We start from the raw sequence: 27,700 nt of genomic DNA, 5'->3' as shown, positions 1-27,700 counted from the left end.
GGCAGGGACAACCCCTTTACAAAAAGGCAAGAGGCTGGAACTAAGCCTGCCAAATTTATTGACACAAAACAGAGCAAACAGAGCAAAACCAAAACACGAACCATGAAACAGGAGCTATTCAAACGGTTGCCTTCAGCAAACCAGCCCTCCCACACATTCCCCTTTTAAACAGTTCAAGGCGTGGCTTCTCTCTGTCTCCTTCCGAGGTGCCCCATTGCCTTCCTGTTTACTCCTGATTGACTGCCTCCTGCGTCAGGCGTCCTTGAACAGGGCCAGCTGTGGCTCATCTTCATCCACGCTGTCAGGCTCACACAGCTGGGTCTGCGGAGTGACCAGATGGGAGGGGCCTGGCTGAGGGCTCTGCGAAGCCTCAGGGCTGTCCTCTGCAGGCTCTCCAACACCCCCCTCCTCCTCCTCTGAATCGTCCGACCCAACTGCCGAACCCACAGGCTGACCCTGAATCACAACAGCTGCTGGTCCTGAAATGCAGCTGGAAGCAGCTTTACTAGTCAATCAAACCATGGAGAATATTATCTAGACTTTCTGAAGACTGACCTAACTGCCACTTCTATGGTTTTCCTCCAAATACTTTTAACCGGCTTCTCAGCCTGACATTTGCTTTCTAAAATGTTTCTAGAAGTGGCACAAAAAAATTTGAGAGGTGGAACCAAGACAAAAAAAAAGGCTTTGCTAAATGTCATCTCTCTCTAATCTGGAGGATTACATGTATTTTTCAAGTCTATGGTCTCATTCTGCTTGTTCTTCCATGGGCAAGAATATGTAACCCTGTAATAGTATTTCTCATCCTGGGCAACTTTAAGATGTCTGGACTTCCAACTCCCAGAATTCTCAATCCAGTATGGCCATTGCTAAGAATGCTAGGAGTGAGAACTCTAAACAAATCAAAGTAGACCATGATAATGCCGTAGCCTCTAGCATCTATGACAGACATGTCAAACACAAGGCCCGGGGGCCAGATCCGGCCCGAGAAGTGGTTTCATGCTATTCAAAGCCATCCTGGAAATAGTGAGCCATCATGCTATTCAAAGCCATCCTGGAAATAGTGAGGGAACGGCCCCCACTGCCTTGGCCCTGGCCCAGAGACCCTCCTTCTGCCAGAGACCCTCAGATCTGTCCCACTCCTGCCCAGGCCCCCATAGGCACCCTTGATGTGAACAATGTAGAGCTGGCCATGCCCACCCAGTAGGCCATACGCACTCTAGCCATGCCCACTCAGTAGGCCACGCCCACCCTGGCCACACCCACCTGACTCCCAGAGGGCAACCGCAATGCTGATACAGCCCTCAATGAAATTGAGTTTGACACCCCTGATCTATGACAAAGGAAATGGAGAAAAATTACTGTGACTGCTTTGTATTTCAACATCTTTTCCCTTGCCTCTACCTATTTCTCAAATTTTAAGGGACATTTATTTTAGGTGGTAAACCATTTCCATGCTCAGGAACATAAATATCAAAATTGTATGGGAGGTATGTTTCATTTGCAAATATGTCCACATACGAACTTTGCTTTCCCAACCTGATAACATTTTCAATATATTTGGAGTGACAGTTCTCAAAATTCCCACCCAAACTGAGTTTAAGATACCCTGGATAGGTATTCTTTGAAAATATAGTATCTGGAGAGCTGGTTATACAGATGCATTAAAAAGAAATTTACCCCATTTTTTTTAAACAGTATCCCCTTAGACACCTCTGTCTGAAGGAAGGCTCTTACATCTGTAAGCATAGACTCTAGAGACCAAATATACCCTGGAGTCATCTTGGCTTGAAATAGCGTAGTAAACTATTTGATCCTGTAGGTGACATCTGCCCTTTCTTTGTTCCTTTAAGTGTCACAACTCTGCTGACGTGCATTTTAGAAACACACTTTTGACTCTTCCATTCTGTCAACAGTTCCTTCTGCATCTCTGCAGGCAGCTCAGAAAATGTTTTGGGGTCTACAGAAGGAGGAAGGGCCACCTGTGATCTTTGTCTTGAATTATTTGGGGAAGAGTCTTCTCCATGGGGACTTTGCCTTTCTAGTTCTTCCTTTGTGGGTGCAATATCAGAAAATGCCAGAGTCTTAGTACTTTGACAAAGGTCTCCAGAAGGCAGGGAAATGGAGTTCATTTTGGCTTTTGGATGGCATGGTGATTTCTCCCCCAGTTCAGATCCTCCATGGCTCCACAGAGTCTCTGTGGGATCTCTAACCTTTCGGCTAGAGATTATTTCCTCCTTAATGTCACTTGGAAGCTGGTTGAACACATCGTAATCTATTCCAGCAGGAAGTAGTGGACTTGGGCATTCAAGATCACTTGCAGTTGGCAGACAAGGGCTGTGCAGCTGAGATTGTACACATCTTGTGTTTCTCTCTCTGGATAAAACATCACTGTTTTCCCCTTGATGTTCCATCTTTGTGTTTTCTGAGTTTCTGTCTTCTGTTGTCTACATAGCAAATGAGAATTCTTTTAAACCGCATGCAAAAAAGAATCATTGTTCTACCATCATATGATATGCCTGATAAATTGTAGACCTCTCATATAATAGGTAAAGGTAAAGGTTCCCCCGCACATGCGTGCTAGTCGTTTCCGACTCTTGGGGCTGGTGCTCATCTCCATTTCATAGCCGAAGAGCCAGCGCTTGTCTGAGGACGTCTCCGTGGTCATGTGGCTGGCATGACTGGACGCCAAAGACGCATGGAACGCTCATATAATATCTGTATGTTTAAATTTATGTATTCAAATACTCTTGTATTTTTAATGCATATTAATCCAAAAGTGAGAAGGAGCAGATACGGACATCTGTAAAAGTCTCATGGACTAAGAGCAAACCTATCTACCCACCTCAGTTAATTCTGGGTGGAGACAGATAGACAAACAAGCCTGATAATCAGACATTTTTAATACAGTTTATCCAGTTATTACATAATGAGCTGTCATAATAGCTGTCACCGTAATGGATCACCTTTTGCGACCTTCTGACAGACAAAGTCAATGGAGAAGCCAGAATCACGTAACAACTATGTTGCTAACTTAACAACTGTGGTGATTCATTTAATAATTGTGGCAACAAAATGGGGCAAATTTCACTTAACAATTTAGCAACATAAACTTTGGGCTCAATTGTGGACATAAGTCAATGATTACCTGTAGTAAAAATGAGGAGCAAAAGATGGCAAGAACTGGGCAACACAAACAGCAGAACTACCCAGAAGGAGCTCCAATGTGGGTGAAAAGCCAGCTCTTCAGGGCCCTCTGCCACACCAGCAAGATGGAGGCCATTTTGTTCTCGGGAGAACCTCATTCCACATAGGATAGGCTCTGTAATATCCACAGTAACCTTTGAGTTACAATCACAACTGGGACCAGAAGTTCTATTATTAAGCAAGGTGGCTGTTAAATGAATCGCCTGATTTTATTATCTCTTTTGCCATGATATAGTTAAGTAAAAGACTGCAGTTGTTCAGGCAATCACGCAGCTGTTAAGCGAATCTGGTTTCCTCACTGATTTTCCTCATCAGAAGCTGACTGAGAACTGCCATAAATGCATGCTGGTTGCCAAGTGCCCAATATCTGATCATGTGACCAAAAGGACGCTGCAACAGTCATAAGTTTGAGGACCTGTCATAAATCACTATTTTCAGTGTTGTAACGTTGAAAGGTTGCTAAATGAAGGGTTGCAAGTCAAGGACTCTTATGTATATTAAAAGCATAGAACTTACACTGGAGTTGAAACAAGGTGACGACTGACTCAAATAAAATTGAATAGACTCCTTGGAAGAAGCTGGTGGGTCCTTAAGATTGGAAAAGCAGATGTTCAGTAAGGTCAGATGAAATGGAGACTCAACATTGATCATCTTTCGAAACAGCTTCATAAGAATAGAAATGAGGTGAGTCTTTACACTGGTGTCACCTGGAAATAAATTATGGAGCGAAAAATCATGTAAGCAGATTCTTACTCAAGAAGAAAGACAAAAAAAAAAATTCCAATTTTGGATAACAAAGAAATGGAGAAATGCAGAAAGTGGTGTTTTTTTTTAAGGCATTGATGAAATTACCAATAAAGAATATTTGTAGCTCAGGGTTGAAATGAGTGCCCTCTGAACTTGGTTGTTTTCTTGCTAGTGCACTGTTTATGTTACCTAGTCTGGGTAATGAAATGTCTGTTAAGCTTAAGAGATCAACCAGGCTCAGAGACCACCAAAGACCCTCACTGGTGACATTAAAAAGCAAGAAATAGCTGTGATATCAACACTGTCAAATCAGCAAAGAATTCCAACCTGTAAGAATAGCCCTGGGAAGAGGGTAACTAACAAGAAATGCCTTTGAGTAGTAATTATTTCCAAGCTCAAAATGACTGGGAACTTGCTGGCACTTGACAAACTGAATTCTTGTTCTCCAAGCTTAAGGAGCTTAAGAACTGACATTCCCTAACAAGCAAGCAGGCTGATCTAGTTTCTGTGAAGGAAAGCCTTCAGGTCGGCTGGGATTAAAAAGATGGAGAAGACGTTGAAGGATGTTCATGTACAAAGAGACAGTGAACTTGACAGGAAAGAGACTTATAACACCAATACAACAATGAGGATTTGGGACAAGGCTTCATAAGATAAGGGAATGGACTTCCCGAAGCAGTATCTCACTCTGTCTTTGAGCTCCAGCTGAGGATCTGGGGAGATGCACAAATGAGTAACATGGAGATCTGCTTCAAATGGAGACTTGTTCAATGGGCAACCCATTAGATATGATGGAACTACAACTCCCAGAATTCCAAGACACGAGAGTCTTAGCAAAGTTGGGAGTTGCAATCCTAAGAAATTTGGAGGGGGCCAGTTAGAAAAATTGATATACGTAGTCCAGTGCTACATGTAATGTGAATGAGAGAGATAAGTTGGGAAAAAACAATATATTCATGAACTCTCTAGGACATCAAGTCATAGGAAGAAATTAAGCCCCATGAGGCACAATTACCTGAACTGATCCTCTTGACCAAGTGAGATGGAACTGGACATTGACGGCTCTCTCGATTAAACCATTTATTGGTAGCAGAATACTGACGGATGGTTAGTCTGATGGTATGGGGCTTTCTGCCATCTTTGTACAACCTGTTGAAAACATGGAGCCATCAACAACCAACGTGTTCACCATTGCTACATTTCAGTCTGGCCTGGCTCAACAAACAGAGGCGTGTTACCTAGAAAGCTAATCTATGTCAAGCATTTATGAAATTGGCAATTCACCAACAAGCATAATCCCTTAAATGAGCAATTTGTAGAACAAAGAGAGCAGTATGGAGGATCGTAAATTGAGAAGTGGTGAATGAGCCATGATGGCATAGTGGTTAGAATGCAGTATTGCAGACTAATTCTGCTTGCGTTGCCAGGAGTCCGATTCCTTCGATCTGACCAGCTCAAGGTTGACTCAGCCTTCCATTCTTCCATGTTTGATAAAATGAGGACCCAGATTGTTGGGAGCAATAGGCTGACTCTGTAAGCTGCTTGGAAAGGGATGTAAAGCACTGTGAAGAGATATACAGTATAGCTGTTGCTTAATTCTGGCTTCCTTGAACTGGTACATGCCGGGCTATAAGTCCCTGCCATTGTGGTCTGTGCTGTAGCTCAAGAAATATGAAGGAACCCCCCCCCCCCAAAAAAAAAAACAGATATTGTAAATTGTTTTGAGGATTTGAAGGTGATTGTTTCGCATGTTCCTGCCAGGCCAACTGAGGTCAAGGACTACTATCCCACAGAAGGAACCACTGGTAAGGAAAGTGTAAATCTGAACTGTTTAGTATGCAAATAACTAAAAAGAGGGACTGGACATTTACTTGTGATCTCATTGTGCCACTGTTCCACACACACTTTATATATTCCCACATACACAGTGCAGCCCCCAGTTTCAAAATCTTGCTCAGACCCCAAATATTGTGGAACTATTTTAAGTTAAAATCACCTGTCTAGAAGGTTAGTGAGCAATTCTTCAATTTTCTTCTTAACCTCTGCTTCAGAACAGCACTTTTTAAAGGAGTCCTCATCGCTGAGAGACTGTGGTATAGTTAAAAATAAAACAATGAATAATTGAGATCAATAAATGCACAAGTCGAATAAAAAGTAGACATTCATGTATTTGTAAATTCACGGTTGATTTTTCTGCCCCCAAAATTTCCTTTTCAAGAATTTAGAGTATCATGCCATAAAATTATATTTCAGTATTTCAAACAGTGAATTGGATTCATCAAACCTATTTTTTTTCTGATTAATCCTCTGTTCTTGCTGAAATACAGATAAGATAGTTATAGCAAGGAGGTGTAGGGGAAACATCTATGTATTTCAAAAAAATGATCTGTTTTATGATTCTGAGCTGTGGTTTAATTATAGTTTATTGAATAAACCATAGCTGCCTTCTATACTAGGTCCTAGATCAAGGCACGTCTTTAAAAACATCAATGGAACTTTCAAATTTTAAAAATAGTTATACCCTCCTGCATTGCCACAAACTGTGGCTTATAAACCACAATATCTTTGTTTATGCAACCACTCAATCCAAACTAAGCAAACCACAATTGTTTAGTCCAATATGTGGGTACGTAGGATCTTCCTGAGGAATGCAATTGCTCGTTCAATTATATGGGACAACATTTCTCAAGATAGTTCTCCAGATGCATTGGAACCACCAGTTCTCTGAAGTCTGATTTATACTTTTTGCTGAGTGAGAAATCAAGAAGCTGTAGTCTTCACATCTGGGAAAGTTTGCCTAGAATTCTCAGACATAAGGGATAGGGCAATTCTTGTCTTTAGATACCATTTCTCGGTTCTACCTGAGGAGGTCCTGATGGGACGACCGGAGAATGGTCTTCTCCCCAGCTGAGCTTCTGGATGAGATGTGCAGCTGGAATTCCCAATTCTTTTTCCAGAATCTCAACTGAACAGGATTGGAGATCTTGCACAGTGCAGAGCCCAAGATTTAGGAGGCGCTTCGACATTTTAAAGCCAATCCCTGCACAAGAAAGAGAATTTGCTATATGCCAAGGAATCCCAAGTCTCCTAGTGAGGCAGAAGAATGGACCTGAACTGGAAAATGTGTAGGAAAGCAATCAACTCACAGCTGCAGAAGACTGCATTAAAATCTTGCTAATGCCTAGCAAATCATGGTATCTTACTGCGGCGTCTCAGGGGGTTGGGAGTGGGGGGCACTGTTCTCCAGTGGTTCTCCTCCTACCTCCTGGGACGTTCGCAGTCGGTGCTGGCAGGAGGGCAGAGGTGGGCCTCGAGGCCTCTCGTTTGTGGAGTTCCTCAGGGGTCGGTCCTCTCACCTCTCCTGTTCAACATCTATATGAAGCCACTGGGTGAGATCATTCGTGGTTTTGGGGTTGGGTATCATCAGTATGCTGATGATATCCAGCTCTTCATCTTCACCCCAGTGATGCCCTCGATGTGATGTCCCGTTGCCTGGAGGCGGTTCGGGTCTGGATGGGGAGGAACAGGCTTCGGCTCAATCCCGACAAGACTGAGTGGTTGTGCGTGCATCTCGAGAAATTCAGGCTATTCCATCTTTAACCATGGGGGGTGAGTTATTACCCCCCGTAGATAAAGCTCGCAACTTGGGTGTCCTCCTGGATTCACACTCAGTCTGGAAGATCATATAGGAGCTGTGACCAGGGGGGCATTTGCCCAGGTTCGCTCTGGATGGCTCCTGACCTTCGCTCTTTCCGCCGTGATCTGAAAACTTACCTATTTGAACAAGCCGGCCTGGTCTAATGGGTTTGGGGTATTTTAATTAGTAATTTTTAATTATTTATTGTAATGGGCTAGTTCTATTTAATCTTATTTTTAACTTTTGTATATTGTATTTTTATTGTATTTTTATTGCCCTGTACACCGCCCTGAGTCCTTCGGGAGAAGGGCGGTATAGAAATTAAATACCGTATATACTTGAGTATAAGCCGACTCGAGTATAAGCCGAGACCCCCAATTTCACCCCCAAAAACTGGAAAAAGTTATTGACTCGAGTATAAGCCGATCCGCCGTTCTGCAAGCCTCTGCCGCCAGCAGAGGCTCGATCCGCCATTTTGCAAGCCTGAATACACAGGAATACCCTGTGTGGCCGCGGCTCGTCGGCAGGTCTCCGTTCCTCCTGCCGACCTTTGGGGAGGTTTGGGCGCCTCCCCAAACCTCCCCAAACCTCGGCAGGTCTCCGTTCCTCCTGCCGACCTTTGGGGAGGTTTGGGCGCCTCCCCAAACCTCCCCAAACCTCGGCAGGTCTCCGTTCCTCCTGCCGACCTTTGGGGAGGTTTGGGCGCCTCCCCAAACCTCGGCAGGTCTCCGTTCCTCCGCGCAGACCTGCCGACCTTTGGGGAGGTTTGGGCGCCTCCCCAAACGTCCCCAAACCTCGGCAGGTCTCCGTTCCTGTTTGGGGAGGTTTGGGCGCCTCCCCAAACCTCCCCAAACCTCGGCAGGTCTCCGTTCCTCCGCGCAGACCTGCCGACGTTTGGGGAGGTTTGGGGAGGCGCCCAAACCTCCCCAAAGGTCGGCAGGAAGAACGGAGACCTGCCGAGGTTTGGGGAGGTTTGGGGAGGCGCCCAAACCTCCCCAAAGGTCGGCAGGTCTGCGCGGAGGAACGGAGACCTGCCGAGGTTTGGGGAGGTTTGGGGAGGCGCCCAAACCTCCCCAAACAGGAACGGAGACCTGCCGAGGTTTGGGGACGTTTGGGGAGGCGCCCAAACCTCCCCAAAGGTCGGCAGGTCTGCGCGGAGGAACGGAGACCTGCCGAGGTTTGGGGAGGTTTGGGGAGGCGCCCAAACCTCCCCAAACAGGAACGGAGACCTGCCGAGGTTTGGGGACGTTTGGGGAGGCGCCCAAACCTCCCCAAAGGTCGGCAGGTCTGCGCGGAGGAACGGAGACCTGCCGAGGTTTGGGGAGGTTTGGGGAGGCGCCCAAACCTCCCCAAACAGGAACGGAGACCTGCCGAGGTTTGGGGAGGTTTGGGGAGGCGCCCAAACCTCCCCAAACGTCGGCAGGTCTGCGCGGAGGAACGGAGACCTGCCGAGGTTTGGGGAGGTTTGGGGAGGCGCCCAAACCTCCCCAAACAGGAACGGAGACCTGCCGAGGTTTGGGGAGGTTTGGGGAGGCACCCAAACCTCCCCAAACGTCGGCAGGTCTGCGCGGAGGAACGGAGACCTGCCGAGGTTTGGGGAGGTTTGGGGAGGCGCCCAAACCTCCCCAAACAGGAACGGAGACCTGCCGAGGTTTGGGGACGTTTGGGGAGGCGCCCAAACCTCCCCAAAGGTCGGCAGGTCTGCGCGGAGGAACGGAGACCTGCCGAGGTTTGGGGAGACGCCCAAACCTCCCCAAAGGTCGGCAGGAGGAACGGAGACCTGCCGAGGTTTGGGGAGGTTTGGGGAGGCGCCCAAACCTCCCCAAAGGTCGGCAGGAGGAACGGAGACCTGCCGAGGTTTGGGGAGGCGCCCAAACCTCCCCAAAGGTCGGCAGGAGGAACGGAGACCTGGGGAGGTTTGGGGAGGCGCCCAAACCTCCCCAAAGGTCGGCAGGAGGAACGGAGACCTGGGGAGGTTTGGGGAGGCGCCCAAACCTCCCCAAAGGTCGGCAGGAGGAACGGAGACCTGCCGAGGTTTGGGGAGGTTTGGGGAGGCGCCCAAACCTCCCCAAAGGTCGGCAGGAGGAACGGAGACCTGCCGAGGTTTGGGGAGGTTTGCGGAGGCGCCCAAACCTCCCCAAACGTCGGCAAGTCTCCGTTCCTCCGCGCCCTGCCTGCCTGCTTCTTTCCGCTGCGGAAAGAAGCAGGCAGGCAAGGCGCGGAGTTTGGGGAGGTGCGCGCGCACCTCCCCAAACCTCCCCAAACTTCGGCAGGTCTCGGACGGCGGTGGCTTGGGAGAGGTGCGGGCGATCCCGGAAGCACCAAAGCCTCGGCCGCGCACAAGTCCTCGGTAAGTTTTTTTGTTGACTGGAGTATAAGCCGAAGTGGAATTTTTCAGCCCGAAAAGTGGGCTGAAAAATTCGGCTTATACTCAAGTATATACGGTAAATAAATAAATAAATAAATAAATAAACTTCATGGACATTGTGATATAGCTTTCCTGCCAACTCTGCAGAAGTGATGCATACTCTCGTAAGAAGTTACTGCTTTTTTTAGGAGATCTGCCCAAGCCCCCAGTGTAATCTACAGCCCTGGAATTTCCTGAAAAATCTCCCATCCAAGCATTAAGGAGGGCTGACCCTGCTTACGACTAAGGCTGGATGAGGTCACCTACTGAGAAAGGAAATGGAAATACCACCCTTTCCATTTCTTATTGTTTCTTTCCTTACAGCAAAAGGGGCATTAAGAGGCTATGCTGGAGTGGAGACATAGGCTAACTGGTGGCAGTTGGAGTCCAAAGGGCCCAAGACGAACCCTTTTCTCCCAAACACCTGGTTGATATTTCCTTTCCAATATTAGATCTGGGCAAGGCAGGTTTAATTGCTCGGGCTAAAAGTTTTGCACTGTCTTGCAGGTGGTTGATGGTCTTTTACTCCTGCAAAAAATCAAAAAGAGGTATCTGTGCAAAATACTTCTAAAAGACTGTTTCCGGTGGCTCTAAGAATTGCAGAAGAAGGCAAAGCAAGGTGGCTGCCGTCTGTGTGCCCTCATCAAAGCAAGCTGCCTTTGGAAGATTCATTCAGCTCTAGAAAATATTTTTCTCTATTTATGTATTAGATTTTAATTCCCATTTTTACACTGCAAGTAACTCAAGACAGTGAGCATACGTATTTTCCTCGCAACGACAACCTTGTGAGAAGGGCTGGGCTGAGAGTGAGAGTAGCCGAAGGTCAGCCAGCCACTTTCATACCTAAGGCAGGACTTGAACTCACCGTCTCCTGGTGAATAGCCAAAAGTCACTTAGCTGGCTTCCGTGCCTTAGGCAGAACTAGAACTCACCTCACCTGGTGATTAGTGTGTTTCCCCAAAAATAAGACATCCTAGCATGATTTTTCAGGATGTTCTTAATATAAGCCCCACCCCCCAAAATAAGCTCCAGTTAAGACTGTCAGCTAGACAGATGCATTTAAGTACCATATTTCCCTGAATATAAGACCTAACCAGGAAATAAGCGCTAATGCATCTTTTGGGGAAAAAAATTAATATAAGACCTGGTTTTGTTTTCAGGGAAACACGGTAGTCCAAAGTCACCAGCCAGCTTTAATGTCTATGGTGGGACTAGAACGCTCCAAGTTAAATATCTTAAAATAAAATAAGATTTCTTAAAATATCTTAAAATGCTCATGGCAAAAGCCCAGTATTCATTAAATATTCTTATCTTAATTTCATCTAGAAGATAGTAACATATTAAATATAAATAAGCCTATATTTAAAAAGCTACAATATTTTTCAAGTCCAATCTAATCATCAAAACTCAAAGTCAACTTTGTTAAGAAGTTAAAGATGCATTTAAAAGTTTAGATTTTAGAAAAGTATTTGAATAAAGTTTAGAAAGAAAAAAAAAGTATTTTTCCCAGTAAAGTCAAAGAATTTGAAAGTATATGGTTAACTTTGTTAATAAAAATGGTGATAGTGTACAAAGGTTATTAGATGCAAATAGAAATGCATACTATTCCCAGAGAAAGGAAGATAAAACAGGGATAGTTAAATTGATATGCTATTCAAAGAGGAGAATATATTTGAGTATGTTTTTCATTTGGATACCACTTCTGGATTTTGTGCTTGTGAGGAAAAAAATAATAATAATGAAACTTTGACTTTGGTTTTGTTGATTAGATAGATTTGTCATTATAGAAATGGCTAGTATATATTAATGTGTAAAAACAAAAAGTTGAGGCTGGAGTGTTATTATCTTGCACTGTGCTAAAAAGAGTCGGAAGTCAACACCTTTTTTTTCCCCTTGTACCTCACACCTTCTCTTCCCCTCTCCTTTTCCGTCCCTTAATTTCCTGTTTCTATTTTTCTCTGTATTATATATATATATAATAACAATTAAAATTGCGGGGGGAAAAAACCCCCTCAAAATCAATTTACCTGGTATTTTCCTTACGTGATCCAGGCTGCTCATCAGGTTTAGCCGGTTCTCCGGCAAAAGAACTGTCTGCTGATTTGGTTTAAAGGTCCCACAGACCAGCTTGGAGAGGACCTTATTTGTGGCCACTCCTGCACAGCCCGTGAGCCCTAGCTTGCTACACATGGCATCTCTCATCTCCTCCGCAATCTGAGATCCCACAGCGAGCCTTACATGCACTGGGTCCTGAAAATCAACGGCTGTGAAGGAAAGAGACAAAAAAGAAAAAAGAAATCTCAAGAGATCAGCTGACAGATTCATCCTTCTTATAGAGCCCCGCCCCCCCCAAGACACTGCCTTGACTGTGTATCAAGAGAAAAAGAGAGAAAGTATTTAAGGTTGAAATAAAAATTTCGGTTACTAAATTTAAGAAATTTGGAAATGAATAGAAAATAAGAACGTTGTACTGTATTATTAATTAGTTGATGTAAGATGTGCAAGACGTGTATTCTGAATATTATATTTTGTGATGAATTGTGATAAAGGGAATTGTGGTCATTTAAAACTTGGAAATTATAAAACGTTAAATGTTAAACTTAAATATTAATGGGAAACTAAAAATTGGGAAAAACTAATTAGGACATTGATTGTCTATAAAGATTGAAGGCTAAAAATAAGTGGCATGCTTACAAATACAGGTAGTCCTTGACTTACAACAGTTCAGTTAGTGACTGTTCAAAGTTACGAGGACAGTGAAAAAAGTGACTTAAGACCATTTTTCACACTTAGGACCGTCGCAGCATCCCCATCGCAATGTGATTTACATTCATATGCTTGGCAACCGTTTCATTCTTACGACCGTTGCTATGTCTCAAAGTCATGTGATCCCCTTTTGCGACCTTCCGACAAGCAAAGCCAGATTTACTTAACAACCATGCTGCTAACTTAACAACAGCAGTGATTCACTTAACAAATGTGGCAAGAAAAGTTGTAAAATGGAGCAAAACTCACTAAGCACATTTCTCACTTAGCAACATAACTTGTGAGCTCAATTGTGGTCGTAAGTCAAGGACTACCTGTACTAATCAAGGGACATCCAAATGCATTATGAAGTAGAAATAGATAGGTATTGTTTTTTTGTGGCTGGGGCCCTACTTTCTAAAACGGGTATGATTTTCCAGGGCTGTTAAAAGCAGGGCTAACATTTTTCCCTTTTATTTATGTATGGTACGGAGCCTTAAGAAAAGTTAAGGAAAGTTTCTCCTAAGTGAAGTAACAACCATTCTATGTTACGTCTGGGCCTTCAGAGGTTCTGGGTGCCCCATCACTGGAGTATTTCAAGAAGAGACTGCATAGCCATTTGTCTGAATGGTATAGATCAGACATGTCAAACACAAGGCCCGGAGGCCGGATCCGGCCCGTGGTTTCATGTGGCCCGCAAAGCCATCCTGGAAACAGTGAGGGAACGGCCCCCACTGCCTTGGCCCTGGCCCAGAGACCCTCCTTCTGCCAGAGACCCTCAGATCTGTCCCACTCCTGCCCGGGCCCCCATAGGCACCCTTGATGCAAATGATGTAGAGCTGGCCATGCCCACCCAGTAGGCCATATGCACTTTAGCCACGCCCACCCAGTAGGCCATGCCCACCCTGGCCATACCCACCCGGCCCCCTAAAGGCAACCACAATGCTGATGCAGCCCTCAATGAAATTGAGTTTGACACCCCTGGTATAGATTCTCCTGCTTGAGCAGCGAGTTGTACGAGATGACCACCAAGGTCCCTTACAACTTCTATGAAGTTCATTTTTGGATCACTTTAGGGACTACAGTTGTAAGTCAAGGACTCCCTGTGTATTTGTATGTCAAGCTTGAATGTCATTCTGTGCTACAAATGTCCTTTGTGTTATCAACATAGCATTATTATGGGATCTGGAGTGCAAATATGACATTGTGGTTAAAAAAAAAGGACTTACTCTGATTATTATATACATGACCAGAAACAGACATTTTAGGAAGAGTTGCTTTTTTCCACTTTATCAGTCTCTTTTCTACTAATTCAGTGATGTCCACAAAATTTTCATCAAATCCGAGCCTCTCTACCAGTGGCGTAAATGTTTTTAACAATTCTGTAAATGTTAAAAAAAAGAATATAATTGTTAATATATAGTACTGGGTGAAGAGGGCTTAACCTTTTAAATATAGAAAATGTCCATATTATTCTTCCAATTAAATATGGAAATTATGCAGCCAAGTTATTAAATATATAACCCCCCCCCACACACACGTTAATAAACAAAGGTCATTAAGGGCCCAATTGACTGAATTCACACAACAAAGGCTACTAGTTACAAACTGAAGTAGATGAATTCACATAAATGCCGAACTCTCATCCAAGCAAACTATATTCTAATTTTGTTGTTGTTGTATTAGCATTGTACAAAGTATTAGAATTCTTTATTTTACTGGCCATGTGGTTGGACACTCAAGGAATTTGTCTCCGGTGCATAAGCTCTCAGTGTACATACAAGCAACAGTGATATATCACGATCATAATCAACCTAAAAACACATTCATCATAAATCGTAAGATACAACACTTAGTGATAGTCATAGGATGCTAAATAAGCAAACAACATAATTCACAACTAGGATACTAAAAAGACAATATAAATTGCAAGATACAAGCAACAAAGTTATAGTCATAAGAAAATAAGGAGATAGGAAAGATGAGGAGAATAATAGGCAGCCTTACTAAGTAGTTTGACAGTGTTGTACGAATTTCTTGTTTAGCAGAATGATAGCATACGGGGAAAAACTCCTTCTGTTCCATGCAAATCTTTAATGCACTGATCCATACGCACATATAGGAGGCCTAATTAACTAAATGTACAGGTAGTCCTTGACTTACAACAGTTTGTTTAGTGACCATTCAGAGTTACAATGGCAATTTTTAAAAGTGATTTATGACCGTTTTTCAGTTCCGACCTTTGCAGCATTCCCATGATCATGTGATCAAAATTCAGATGCTTGGGACTTCTGGTGGCTCCGTGGCGACGGAGACAGCCTTCCCGGGCTGCCCGCGGCTCAGCTGTTGTTTTTTCGCCCGAAACAGCGCCGATCAGCTGTTCGGGCGAATTTGAAGCCCCCTCCTCGGGAGAAGAGGAGGGGGTGAGGCCCCAGGTAGGGGTAGAGTTCTCCGGGGCCGCCTGAGCTTGGAGCTTGGGCGGCTGAAGGATTGAACTCCCCCGAAGCCTGGGTTGCTCCCAGCTGGCTGGCGTCTCTGCTCCGGACTTCTTGGAGCAGAGCCAGGCGTCTGCGACCACCCCTGCCTGAAGAAAGGACTATGGATTAAAGGAGCAGGCAGAGCGGTACAAGAGGGAAAGGTGAAGAGGATTACTTTATTATACTCTCGAGCTTGATGGACTTTTTAAACTTTTAGTGAAAGTGCGTCACAATTGAAAAGTAAAAGATGGCGGCTAAACCTCCCCCTAAAACTCTTCGGAGTGGTGGATCTTCTCCGGTGCAACAATCATCATTACAGGCGTTGCACCCTCCTGATGTACTGACATCGAAGGACTTACGAGATGCTTTGGATAAACATGCCCAGGTACTTTTGGAGTCAATTAATCAATCAATGGCTGATAAATTTGCACAGATGGAGGAGAAATTGGAGAAACTGGAGGAGAGAATGGAAGAGAGGATGGAACAGAAGCTCAGCGTGATGAAGGTAGACATTTTGTCTTCAGTGCATAAAGTGGCGGAATGTGTGGAAGATTTAGATGAAAAATTGGATGATTTGACTCAAAAGAATGAAATATTAGAAGTTAAAGTACGGGAGAATGAAAATTTAAGAGACAAAATGGAAAGGGAGTTAAGCCTTGCCCAATATTACCAGATGCAGTTTGCTGTTAGAATCAGAGGTTTAAAAGAGAACATTAAGGAAGATTTAAAGCAGCTGGTTTCTGAGGCTTTTGAAGTGGTATTGAATCAGCCAGCATCTGAAATAAGAGCAGCTATGGATAAAGTGTTCCGTGTAAACTCATGGATTGCCAGACAGAGAAAGTTGCCTAGAGATGTGGTGGTTTACTTCACAAAAAGAGAAATCAGAGATGAAGTTATACAAGCTGCCTATGATGCTAAAGTTGTGATTGCTGATCAAGAAGTCTTGGTTTTAAAAGAGATCCCTCCAAAGATTTTGAGGAGAAGGAAGGATTTTACATTTCTTGTGCAAGAGCTCAAGCAACGAGATATAAGGTTCAGATGGGAGATTCCAGACGGGCTGATGGTGATGTATGAAGGCAAAAGGTACCGGTTGATTACTGTGAAGCAAGCGCGTGATTTCTACAATACTGTTTTAAAAGCAACCCCATTAACACTTCTGGAAGCTGCAAAGGGATCTGGAGAAGGAGGAGGAGAACATCAAGAGGATGAAACTGAGGAAAATGGTGCTGGAGGAGATCAAGTTACAACCTCTTTGGATGATCCTAGAGAGCAAAGGGTAACGCGTGCTGCTTTAAAAAGAGCAAAGAAAATAAAAGAACAAGATCAGCAAAAGTCTTCAGAATCTTCACAACGTACTCATAGCCAAGCAGTGGGAGGAGCACGGCCTAAAGAAGATAGTCCTATCAAAGCAGTGCTTCAAGAGCTTTGGGAGGATATGCATGGCAACTAAATTTTTGACTTGGAACGTTAATGGACTAAATTCACCACAGAAGAGAAAGAAGGTTTTTCAATATTTAAAACAATTTAAGATAGATGTTATATGTTTGCAAGAAACGCATATTAGGGCTATGGACCAAAAGTTTTTATTGAACTCAAGACTGGGTACGCATTTTGTTGCCTCTGCAATGAATAAGAAAAATGGAGTGGTTGTTTATATTAAAAGTGCCATAACAGCGGATTTAATTGAAGCAGATAAGCATGGAAGATACGTACTGATAGACTTGTTGCTAGAAGGCAAAAAGACGCTTCTAGTTGGACTGTATGCCCCTAATCAACAACAACAACAGGCTGACTTTTTTAGTTTACTTTATACAAAGCTTACCCAGTTGGATTATAAATCTTTTATTTTTATGGGGGACTGGAATGGTGTTATGGATGTACAGATGGATAAGGCTGGAGCTTTTAAGCGCATTCCAAGTCATGCTAGACTGCCTAAATCTTTTTTTGAAATGAAGGATGACTTGGAATTGCAAGATATCTGGCGCGAGAGACACCTGCAGGAAAAGGATTATACTTTTTATTCTGATAGACATAAATCTTTTTCGAGGATTGATTTTATTTTGGTGACTAATGACTTTTTTTTGAGGACTAAAAAGGTGAAGATTTGTGCAAGAACTATTTCTGATCATAGTCCAGTGTGGTTAGAGATTGATAAGGAGAAAAGAGACAGGCGCTCGTGGCGCGTAAATGAGAATTTGTTTAGAAATCAGAGAAATGTGGAAGAATGCAAACAGCGGATGAAGGATTTTTTTGAAACTAATATGAACAAAGGTACTTCTATGGACATGGTGTGGGATGCTAGCAAGGCATACATGAGAGGGGTGTTGATATATATGAACAACAAACATAGACGTACTGTGGAAGCTAGGAGGAAAGAACTGGAGAATGAAATAAAGGAAAAAGAAAAGGCTTTGACTTTGAATTCAGAGGATGTGAAGACTAAGGAGGCTATTAAATTGTTAAGAGGACAATTTGATAAATTAATGGCTGACCAAGTGGCAACCAATCTGCGGTTTGCCAGGCATAACACTTTTTGTAACGCTAACAAACCAGGCAGATGGTTAGCTTATAGATTGAGGAAAAAACAAAGGGCTTCTAATATAGACAAGATTGAGCATAAAGGAAGGGTTGTGTTTCAACAGGACCTTATCAAGGACGCTTTTGTGGATTTTTATTCTAAATTATATGCTAAGGAGAAAATTAATGAAAAGGATATTGATATATATTTGGAAAATGCTAGCATCCCGGTTCTTACGCAAGTACAAAAAGAAGGGATTAATCAACTGATCACAGAAGAAGAAATTTTTATAGCAATTAAGGAATTGAAGGTGGATAAAGCACCAGGTACGGATGGCTTGACTGCGGCCTATTATAAAAATTTACAATTAGAAATGATAAAACCGTTAAAGGAACTGTTCCAGACAATCCAGAGGGGGGGAAAGGTGCCACCGTCTTGGAGAACAGCTTTTATCTCTTTGATTCCGAAGGAAGACCAAGATGCTACTCAAGTTAAAAATTATAGACCGATATCGCTTTTAAACACAGATTACAAGATATTTGCTAAGGTTTTGGCTAATAGACTGATGAGGGTTCTGCAACAGGTGATTCATGGGGATCAAACAGGGTTTATTAGTGGTAGGCAAATGAAAAATAATGTGAGGCATATAGTTGATGTGTTAGAGTTTTTGGAAAGGAACAACCAGATTGCTGCGGTGCTAATTTTTTTAGATGCTGAAAAAGCTTTTGACCAATTGAATTGGAAATTTTTGTTGAAAGTTTTAGATAAAATGGATTTTGGGGAAAAATTTTTACAACCGATTAGGGCATTATATCAAAAACAAACTGCCCGAATTATAGTTAATAATAGCTTGACAGAAGCATGTAATATTGAGAAGGGCACAAGGCAAGGGTGTCCGTTATCGCCCTTGTTATTTGTGTTAACATTAGAGATATTATTGGTTAAAATTCGGAATTCGGAAAAAATTAAGGGGATTCAAATTGGAGATCAGGACTACAGATTGAGAGCATTCGCAGACGATCTGGTTGTTACAGTGACCCAGCCAGAGAACTCTGTTGTGGACCTGATGGAGATAATAACACAATATGGGAAGGTTTCTGGATTTAAGGTTAATGTACAAAAAACAAAAATTTTGGCCAAAAATATGACAACATCGCAAAAGGCCCTTTTAGAAGGATTAACTGGATTTGAGATTGTTAAAAGGGTTAAATATTTGGGGGTGATTTTGTCGCCCTCTAATACAAAGCTATATAAAAATAATTATGAAAAATTATGGGGGAAAATTCAAAAAGAATTGGAGAGTTGGAAAAAATTGCAATTGTCTTTGTTGGGACGGATTGCAGCAGTAAAAATGAATGTCCTGCCTAAATTTTTATTTTTATTTCAAATGATACCGATTCTTAAGAAAGATTCTAATCTGGAGGAATGGCAGCGAGGTATCAATAAATTTGTGTGGGCAGGGAAAAAACCACGAGTTAAACTTAAGATTATGCAGGATACTCGTGAGAGAGGTGGCCTTAAATTGCCTAATTTTAAATTATATTATGAAGCTGCTGCATTAGTAGGAATAAGTGACTGGATTAATTTGACGCAAGGGAGGTTATTAAATCTTGAGGGCCACGATTTGTTGTTTGGCTGGCATGCATATTTGTTGTATGATAAGAAGGTAGACAACGTGTTTAGGGTGCATATTTTAAGACAGGCATTGCTGAGAGTTTGGAAGAAGTACAGACATAAGATAAGTTGCAAGATACCATTGTGGGCAATTCCAAAACACGCAATAGAAAATATACATGCTGGCTTCAAACATGATTTGACTACGTACAAGGAGATTCTCAGTTTGGAAAGAAATATTTGGTGTTTGAAATCATATAGCCTCTTGCGAGAAGAGAAGGTTGTTCAAAATTGGTTTCAATATACTCAGTTACGGGCCAGGTGGAAAGAAGACCAGAAAAATGGATTTACAATGACTGATGAAAATTTGATAAAGCAAATTAGGAATCAGGGACCAGCACATATCAAACGGATATATCTTGCATTGATAGAGATTGACTCAGAAACAGAGCTTGTTAAGGATTGTATGATAAAATGGGCCCAAAATATCCAGGAAGTCATCACAATGGACACGTGGGAAAAGATTTGGGTGAGGAACGTAAAATTTACACAAGCTCAAAATTTAAGAGAGAATTTTTATAAAATGTTTTATAGATGGCATTTAGATCCTAAAAAGCTTGCAAGTATGTATCCGAATTATCAGCCTAAATGTTGGAGGTGCGGTGATGAAGATGCAACATATTTTCACATATGGTGGACTTGTAAAAAGGTTAAGGCTTTTTGGATAAAAGTCTGGTGGAACATGCAGAAGATCTTTAAACAGAGGTTAAAGTTTTGTCCGCAATTTTTTTTGCTGGGAATAATTACAGATGCTACAGTTGTGGACACCAAGTTGATGTTGAATTTAATTATGGCGGCAAGACTTTTGATAGGCCAATACTGGAAGAAAGAGGAATTGCCGACCATAGAGGAATGGACTTTAAAGGTTTCCGACCTGGCAGAGATGGCGAAGATTTCGGCCTATTTGAAAGATCATTCGCAAGAACGCTATATTATGGAATGGAGAAAATGGATTGATTTTATCCAGAACAAGTATAGGGTTAAGAAGTTTTATGTAGCATTTGAATAAGTCTTCTTTCGTTTTTTTTTTCTTTTATTATCTTAGTTTCTTTTTATACATATTCAATATTATTATTATTTGTTTCATCTTATATAAGCTAGAGAGTGATGGATTTTAGAGTTTATAATTGTTAGTATATGATTGTTTATGATTGCTTTATATATATATACCTTGTATTTAGCTCTGGGAAGTCGGGGGGGGGGAGGGGGGGAGGTAGGGAGGGGGGAGGAGGGAGGGGGAAGGGGGGATTCTTAAAGGAAAACTGTATTTTAAAACTCTTCAATAAAAAAAAAAATTCAGATGCTTGGCAAAGGGTTTCTATTTATGATTGCTGCAGTGTCCCAAGATCACGTAATCCCCTTTTGCGACCTTCTGACAAGCAAAGTCAACGAGGAAGCCAGGCTCAGTTAACAACTGAGGCAAGGAAGGTCATAAAATGGGGCAAAGCTCACAAATGTCTCAGATAACAACAGAAAAGTTGGGCTCAATTGTGGCTGTAGGTCGAGGACTACCTGTATTACATACAGACTACAGGATCATCTTCGTATGCTTTAATACCAAACTCTAGACCAGGGGTCAGCAACCTGAAACAGTGAAAGAGCCACTTGGAACCGGTTCCCTCACAAAAGGAAAAACTGGGAGCCGCAAAAAATTGTGTGCACATGCGCGCATGCGCAGAACAGGGTTTGACTGAAGAGTGGAGCCAAGGTAAGATATGCACCTACCCTGCATATTTGAATTGATTGGTTGAACTTTTTTAGTCCCACTTTTTTTTTTGGACTGCACATGGCAGAGGACTGGGAGCCGCAGGAGACGGCTGAAAGAGCCGCATGCGGCTCCGGAGACGCGGGTTGCAGACCTGTGCTCTAGACTTTAAAAGGAGGACTGTGCAAAACTTTGAAGGGATTTTAGTATTATTGTCTCAATAATGGCTTGTGTGAAGCCAGCCTTGAATGGAATTTTGCAAACTAACACTTCTCATCTGCTTTTTCTTTTATTAATGCAAATCTGTTACATTGGTTTGCTTTGATTCAGGGCTTGTCCCATATTCGGGAGCCAAAAGATGCGTAGATGCTTGCTAGAGGCATCTATTGGAAAGACTGGATTAGATGTTGGCTCTGTAAGAACTGGGACCTTCTAGCATCCCACTGAGTCAAATCAATCGACAATGCCTTCTTTGCCCAGGTCTACAGAAAAGATTATTATTGCTCAGATCTGATTTCAAAAATTTTAAACTGGAAATGTGATTATATTAGGCTCAACAGTGGTTAATGAGCATTAGCATGGTTCACACATAAAGATACAATCATTTTTGACCATTTTTCACACTTATGACCATTGCAGCATCCCTGACCGTTTTTCACACTTATGACCACTGCAGCATCCATATGCTCATGTGATTTACATTCAGACGCTTGACAACTAACTCATTTTGATGATGGTTGCAGTGTCCTGGGATCATGTGATCACCTTTTTGCGACTTTCTCACAAACAAAGTCAATGGGGAAGCAGATACACTTAACACCCTTGTTACTAACTTAACAACTGCAGTGATTCACTTAATGACTGTGGCAAAAGAGGCCACACAATGGGGCAAAAGTCACTTAAAAATGTCTCTCTTAGCAACAGAAATGTTGGGCTCAATTGAGTTCGTAAGTTGAGGACTATCAGTATTGTGCAAATCCAGAAAACTGAGTTGAACTAATTGTGGATAAGTTAACCATGGGTCAGCCCGATGTGCAAATGTAGTCGAGAGTACGTACTAGCCTTTTCAATTTTATCCAATTCCCCATCTAATGGTGATTACAGAACTTCTTCACCTTTACAGATCTGTTTTACAAACTTTTCTTCAGTTCTGTTTTACTTTAACAATGTGTTCTAGCAAACATTTGATAAGCCCAATGTTCTCTCTCACTATACAGGTTTACTATGTTTTACGCTTTTGTAATGTTTAACCTTAAGGGACGCGGCGGCTCAGTGGATTAGGACGCTGAGCTTGTCGATCAGAAGGTCAGCAGTTTGGCGGGTCGAATCCCGAGTGCCGCATAACAGAGTGAGCGCCTGTTACTCATCCCAGCTTCTGCCAACCTAGCAGTTCGAAAGCATGTAAAAATGCAAGTAGAAAAATAGGGACCACTACGGTGGGAAGGTAACAGCGTTCTGTGCGTCTTTGGCGTCTAGTCATGCCGGCCACATGACCACGGAGACGTCCTTGGACAAGCGCTGGCTCTTTGGCTTTGAAATGGAGATGAGCACCGGCCCCTAGAGTCGGAAACGACTAGCACGCAGGTGCGGGGGAACCTTTTAATGTTTAACCTCTTGTTGAGTCATCCTCAATTTCACTTTTACTTTGGGAAGCTGGAGAAACAATGTTCATCTCTCTCTTATGCTCTCCCTCTCGCTCTATAGCTAACACAATGAAGTAACACTCAAAATTGTTGAGATGCTTGAGAATGAGAAGATTCTTTTGACCTCACACAAATGCTACTGTGAAATGACCCTGTGCCTCTTTCCTCAGTTTACATCTCATGGGCATCCACCTTGAGTGAATCGTTTTAGACAGGATCCAAAAAAGGAATTGATTTCTGGTTTAAGCAAATCTGATACCGGGCTTCAACTCCTGGGTTTAAAAGGAGCAATATGCCTGCGAAGTTGGCCACCTGCAGAACTTGCTCTGGACAGAATAGCTCCTTGCTAAGAAATCCAGTTGAACCTAGGAGACAGTGCTTCAGAACACAGTTCTATGACATCATTCCTACAGAGTAAATTCCTTAAGGAAGATCCTCAACTACTATCTCCTGGCTTGATTACACAAAGCGTAACCGAAGAGCAGCCTGTGGAGTCTTTCCAAATCTGCTTGTTTGTTGATAAACCTCTCATGAATGGCAACATCAAGCTTGCTAGAAATTTGACAAAAATGTTTGAAGGGACAAGATCGCAAGATTCATAAGACTGGATTCACGTGTGCTGATTCAGAGTTTGCCAAACCATGATATAAATAAGCTTTACTTGGCTGGATTCACATGATTTGTTAAACTATAATTCACGGTTTACATCCCTAATGGCTAGGTTTAAATATCATGTTAAACCATAGCACAAGGTTGTTGTTTTTTGGTTTGGATTTAATATGGGATGTCTATCCAGCCATTGTGGCTTATAAATCATGCTTTATCAGTTAGCACTAGGTATGATCAAAATAAGGAAGGAGGTAGTAATACAGGTTGGCTTACAACCATTAGTTTAGTGACTGTTTGAAGTTACAACGGCACAAAAAAAAAGTGGCTTATGATCAATCCTCACACTTATGACCATCACAGCATTCCCCAAGGTCATGTGATCACAAGTTGGGTGCTTGGCAACTGGCATGTATTTACAATAGTTGCAGTATTGGAGTCAAGAGTCACTGGAGTCACAACAGTTGCAGTATTGGAGACAAGAGTCCCTGGAGTCAAGTGATTGTCATATGTGATCTTCCCAGCTGACTTCTGACAAGCAAAGTTAGTGGGCAAAGGCAGATTTGCTTAATGACCATGGCACAAAAGTTTATAAAATCAAGCATGGTTGGGTAATGACTTACTTAAGAACCACATCGCTTAGCGACCGAGTTTCTAGACACGATTGTGGTTGTAAGTTACTACAAGTTACTACTAGAGACTACTTACAGTCTCTAGGCGGGGAGCATATTGCAACCAAATCCAATGAAGAAACATTTTCCAGCGTTATGAGGATAAAATCAAAGCAGTACCTGTAACCCTGTAAGAGAATTCCCTGTATTTTGTCAGATCCTCTCCATTAACCAGCACCAGATCCGGACACTTTTCTTTTGCTTCTTTCACACCCATGAGTTTTTTTACACCAAGATTCCTGGCTTCATAATTGCAGGTGACTACCAGGTATTTCTGCTGCACACCTGAAAGTAGGTACAAACGTAGCAGTTAAGAATCACAGAGGCTTCGTGGCAAATACCTTTCAATAATATGTGCAATGGAGCTTTTATTTCCAAAGCTTGCAATGCAACTTTGTGTAAATTTACTCTCAGCTACAATTCCATCTTTTCAAAAAAGATGATTTTGTGATGCATTCAGGACTGCAGGATTAGCACCTTCAAACTAGCTGACTTCATGGGTCTCACATTAGATACTGTCATATATGTCATTGAGGGTCCAATTTGCCCATTTCTGTGTCAAAGGATTGAACTAATACATAATCAAAGACTTAGCCCTGGCCAAATGCTGATTAGTACAGTTAAGAAGTTTTAGGACAGGGGTCTTCAAACTTGGCCCTTTTATGACTTGTGGACTTCAACTCCCAGAATTCCTCAGCCAGTGTGCCTGGCTGAGGAATTCTGGGAGCTGAAGTCCACAAATCATAAAAGGGCCAAGTTTGAAAACCCCTGTTTTAGGAGATCACTGACTGCTTATGCAGCAAGAATAACTGCAGATATTTCAAGTATAAAAAATTTCTAAGCAAATGTTGTATCTTGCAGGCAGCATATACATTTAGTCTTCTAACTAAGCACTTCTAAATCAAAGAAACCTCATAATGTTATACTACTTAGCTAGTGTACAGGTACATGGGCTGCTGCCAATAGATCTATTGGAGTGTATCTATGTGCCTTTCAGTTAGTCTTCACTCCCAACAAGCTCATTAAATTTTCAACATTTTCACAAGTGCTTTGTCATAATCTTATTACTAGGGCTGAGAAGGAGGGATTTCCAGACCTAAAGCTGACTTGCCCTCCTACTGCAATGCCTTAACCATTATACCAACCTTTCTAAAACTCCCTTTTTATGACCCTGAAATCAATTTGAGGTAGAGTCCAGGGAACTGGATGGAGCTGAGCGTTTAACTGGGCGGATGCCCTTCCTCATGCCATCCAAAGTTTGCAGCAGGTATTTTTTTTTATTTGCGCCCTGAGAGAGAAACATCTGCCACTACCTAGGATTGAACTCTCAACCTTCTGAGTGACAGGCGAGCATCTTCACCACTAGCCCACCACCCCGGCTCTCAAATAGTGGGGGATAGAAAACATTTGTATCATTTCATGCCCCAAACAGACTATTCTCACGTGTTCAGAAGCCATCCCACACTGAAATGGACAATCCTGCTCTGATAGCTATCCATAATATGACTGAAATTGAAAACACAGTTTCATTTTGACTGAATTTCAGAACTGAATCCCTTTTCTGAATCAGACTGAAAACTTGGCCTTACCCTCCCCCCCACCTCAAATTGCTTTGAAACATCTGGTTGGGTTGACTTGGGTTTTCTGAATCTAGCTGACATTCTGAATCAAGTGAGTTGCATTATAGCCAACACTTAATTCACACAACATACTCTATTAATATCTGCTAGCCAGATTTTTACTAAATAAACAACAATGGACTACATTCACACTAAATCCTAGGCTGTTGACTGGGTCGTATAATATATGAAACCAGAACCAAATTAACCACATTATGGATTAGCATCCTGTGTGAACTCTGTCCCAATGGTTAACTCAGCCAATGAGAACTGCTGAATGACCACAAGCTGCTATCTTGATTATGACAAAAAACAAAATATATATTGCTTGTTTCCTTAGAAGAAGTAGCACAGAGACCTTTTACCATATCCTATGGGATAGCATGCACCACCAAAATTCTAAAAAAATTACCTAAAGGTTTGCTTCTTAATTCAGGATTGCAGATCATTTCTACCTGGGCATAAAAACAGTCCAAGTCCAGATGCAAAATGATTCGGTTCCAAACATTTTCTTTTGGCACAGCTTGGCCATGATAACCTGCAAACCAATTTGACATTCAGAACAATTTGTTTCGTATTGCCTCTGTGGTCGTCCAGCCTCCTTAACACCTCACTCAGCATGACCACAATCACTTCTGTTTTGGGCCTTTCAAACCAGGATGCTGAATTTTAGACTGCTTTTTATCACCTGTGATTTTCTAACAGTAATACATTATTGGGTAAATAACCCACCTCCCTTGCTTTAACAGCTTATTGATAAGAGTTTTCAGTTTAAAACATCCCTCCATAGTTTACATGTCATTTTCTTTTTATCAGCATCAATCATCGTAAGGATCTTCCTATCTCATATGCAAGTTTGCAAACAGAGATGGCTGGTTTGTGGCCCAGTTGTAGGATATTGTTCAGTATGAATTGATCTCAGCAACAGAGTTACTTAAGCAAACCATTCTGGTCAACAAACTCTGTAAAGACAAACAGATGATCACTTTTGCATCTGGAAAGAAGTATTACTCCTTTCCACGGAGGTGCAGGCTGCAACCTGTAGAGTAATTTTAATCTCTGCATTTCCACAGCAGAAGGAATTACAATGAAGCCAACCACATTTTGGCCAAGAGTACTGTGCAAATCTAGCCACTACTAGTAGTGTCTGCTTGACTGGAAGCAGAAAATTAAATGTCAATCACACATTAATAAAAACAACACTTAGCATCCTGCTCTTTCCCAGAAGGAGAGGGCAAAATTCCAGGAAGTAAAGATAAGTCTCCCAATCCAAGCCAAGATTAATCCCTTTTTGCAAAGCATCCCGGTTTCTTTCCCATTTGGGAAAGAAAAGTATTCCATCAGCTCCAATGAACCACTGATATCAACTACAAAAGTGGGAGGCTCAGAGACAAGATAATCTTCATATCTTTATTCTGAATTTCCACCCACACTGAACCATAAACTACTTGGGCTAGAGCAGGGGTAGTAGGCAACCTCGGCTCTTTTATGACTCCTGGACTTCAACTCCCAGAATTCCTGAGTCAGCATAGCTGACTCAGGAATTCTGGGAGTTGAAGTCCAGGAGTCATAAAAGAGCCGAGGTTGCCTACCCCTGGGCTAGAGACTCACATACTAGGGTGAAAGTCAAAACTAGATTAGGGTCCAGGACGTCGTGTGAACGCGGCCTTTAAGAATGAGCACGGGACAGAGTTTCGAAATAATTCTTTTTTTTTAAAAAAGCACTTATTCGGATCGTACCCCCACCCCAGCCCCGTCTTAGCTCCCGTGCTTTCTCCTGGAGTACGCACTGCCCTACTTCCCAGTCCACAAGACCCAGGCTGCCCAGATTCCGCGGCGGGCGGGGAAAGATTTCCTAGGACTTTACACGAGATTCCTTCTACGGCAGAAGGGGAATCCCTCGAGAGGAATCCCTTGCTGGGTCCCGGCAAGAGCCACTCGGCCTCAGTCTCCTCCTCTTCGCCTTCCCAGTCCTCCATTTTCGAGCGGCGTTTGCGCAGCGGCGGCGGCGCAAGCAGACCAGCCAACACGCTCCACCTCCGTC

General features: G+C 42.6%; 1 protein-coding gene across 1 annotated transcript; it reads right to left on the bottom strand.

Annotated features, from left to right (window-relative positions):
• Positions 1-41: 41 nt before the first annotated feature.
• Positions 42-27,700, bottom strand: POLI (DNA polymerase iota). The gene is made up of 10 exons (XM_081315678.1): positions 27,524-27,700; positions 26,069-26,194; positions 24,158-24,322; positions 13,973-14,125; positions 12,026-12,262; positions 6,816-6,994; positions 5,951-6,042; positions 4,970-5,103; positions 3,724-3,914; positions 42-2,447 (listed from the first exon to the last, which is right to left on the bottom strand). The coding sequence occupies exons 1-10, from the start codon at positions 27,633-27,635 to the stop codon at positions 1,779-1,781; spliced, it is 2,058 nt and encodes a 685-aa protein (XP_081171804.1). The 5' UTR covers positions 27,636-27,700; the 3' UTR covers positions 42-1,778.

The sequence above is a fragment of the Vipera berus genome (genome assembly GCF_964194415.1).
Source record: "Vipera berus genome assembly, chromosome: 2".
NCBI lineage: Eukaryota > Metazoa > Chordata > Lepidosauria > Squamata > Viperidae > Vipera > Vipera berus.
This window is presented reverse-complemented; position numbering and strand designations above follow the sequence as displayed.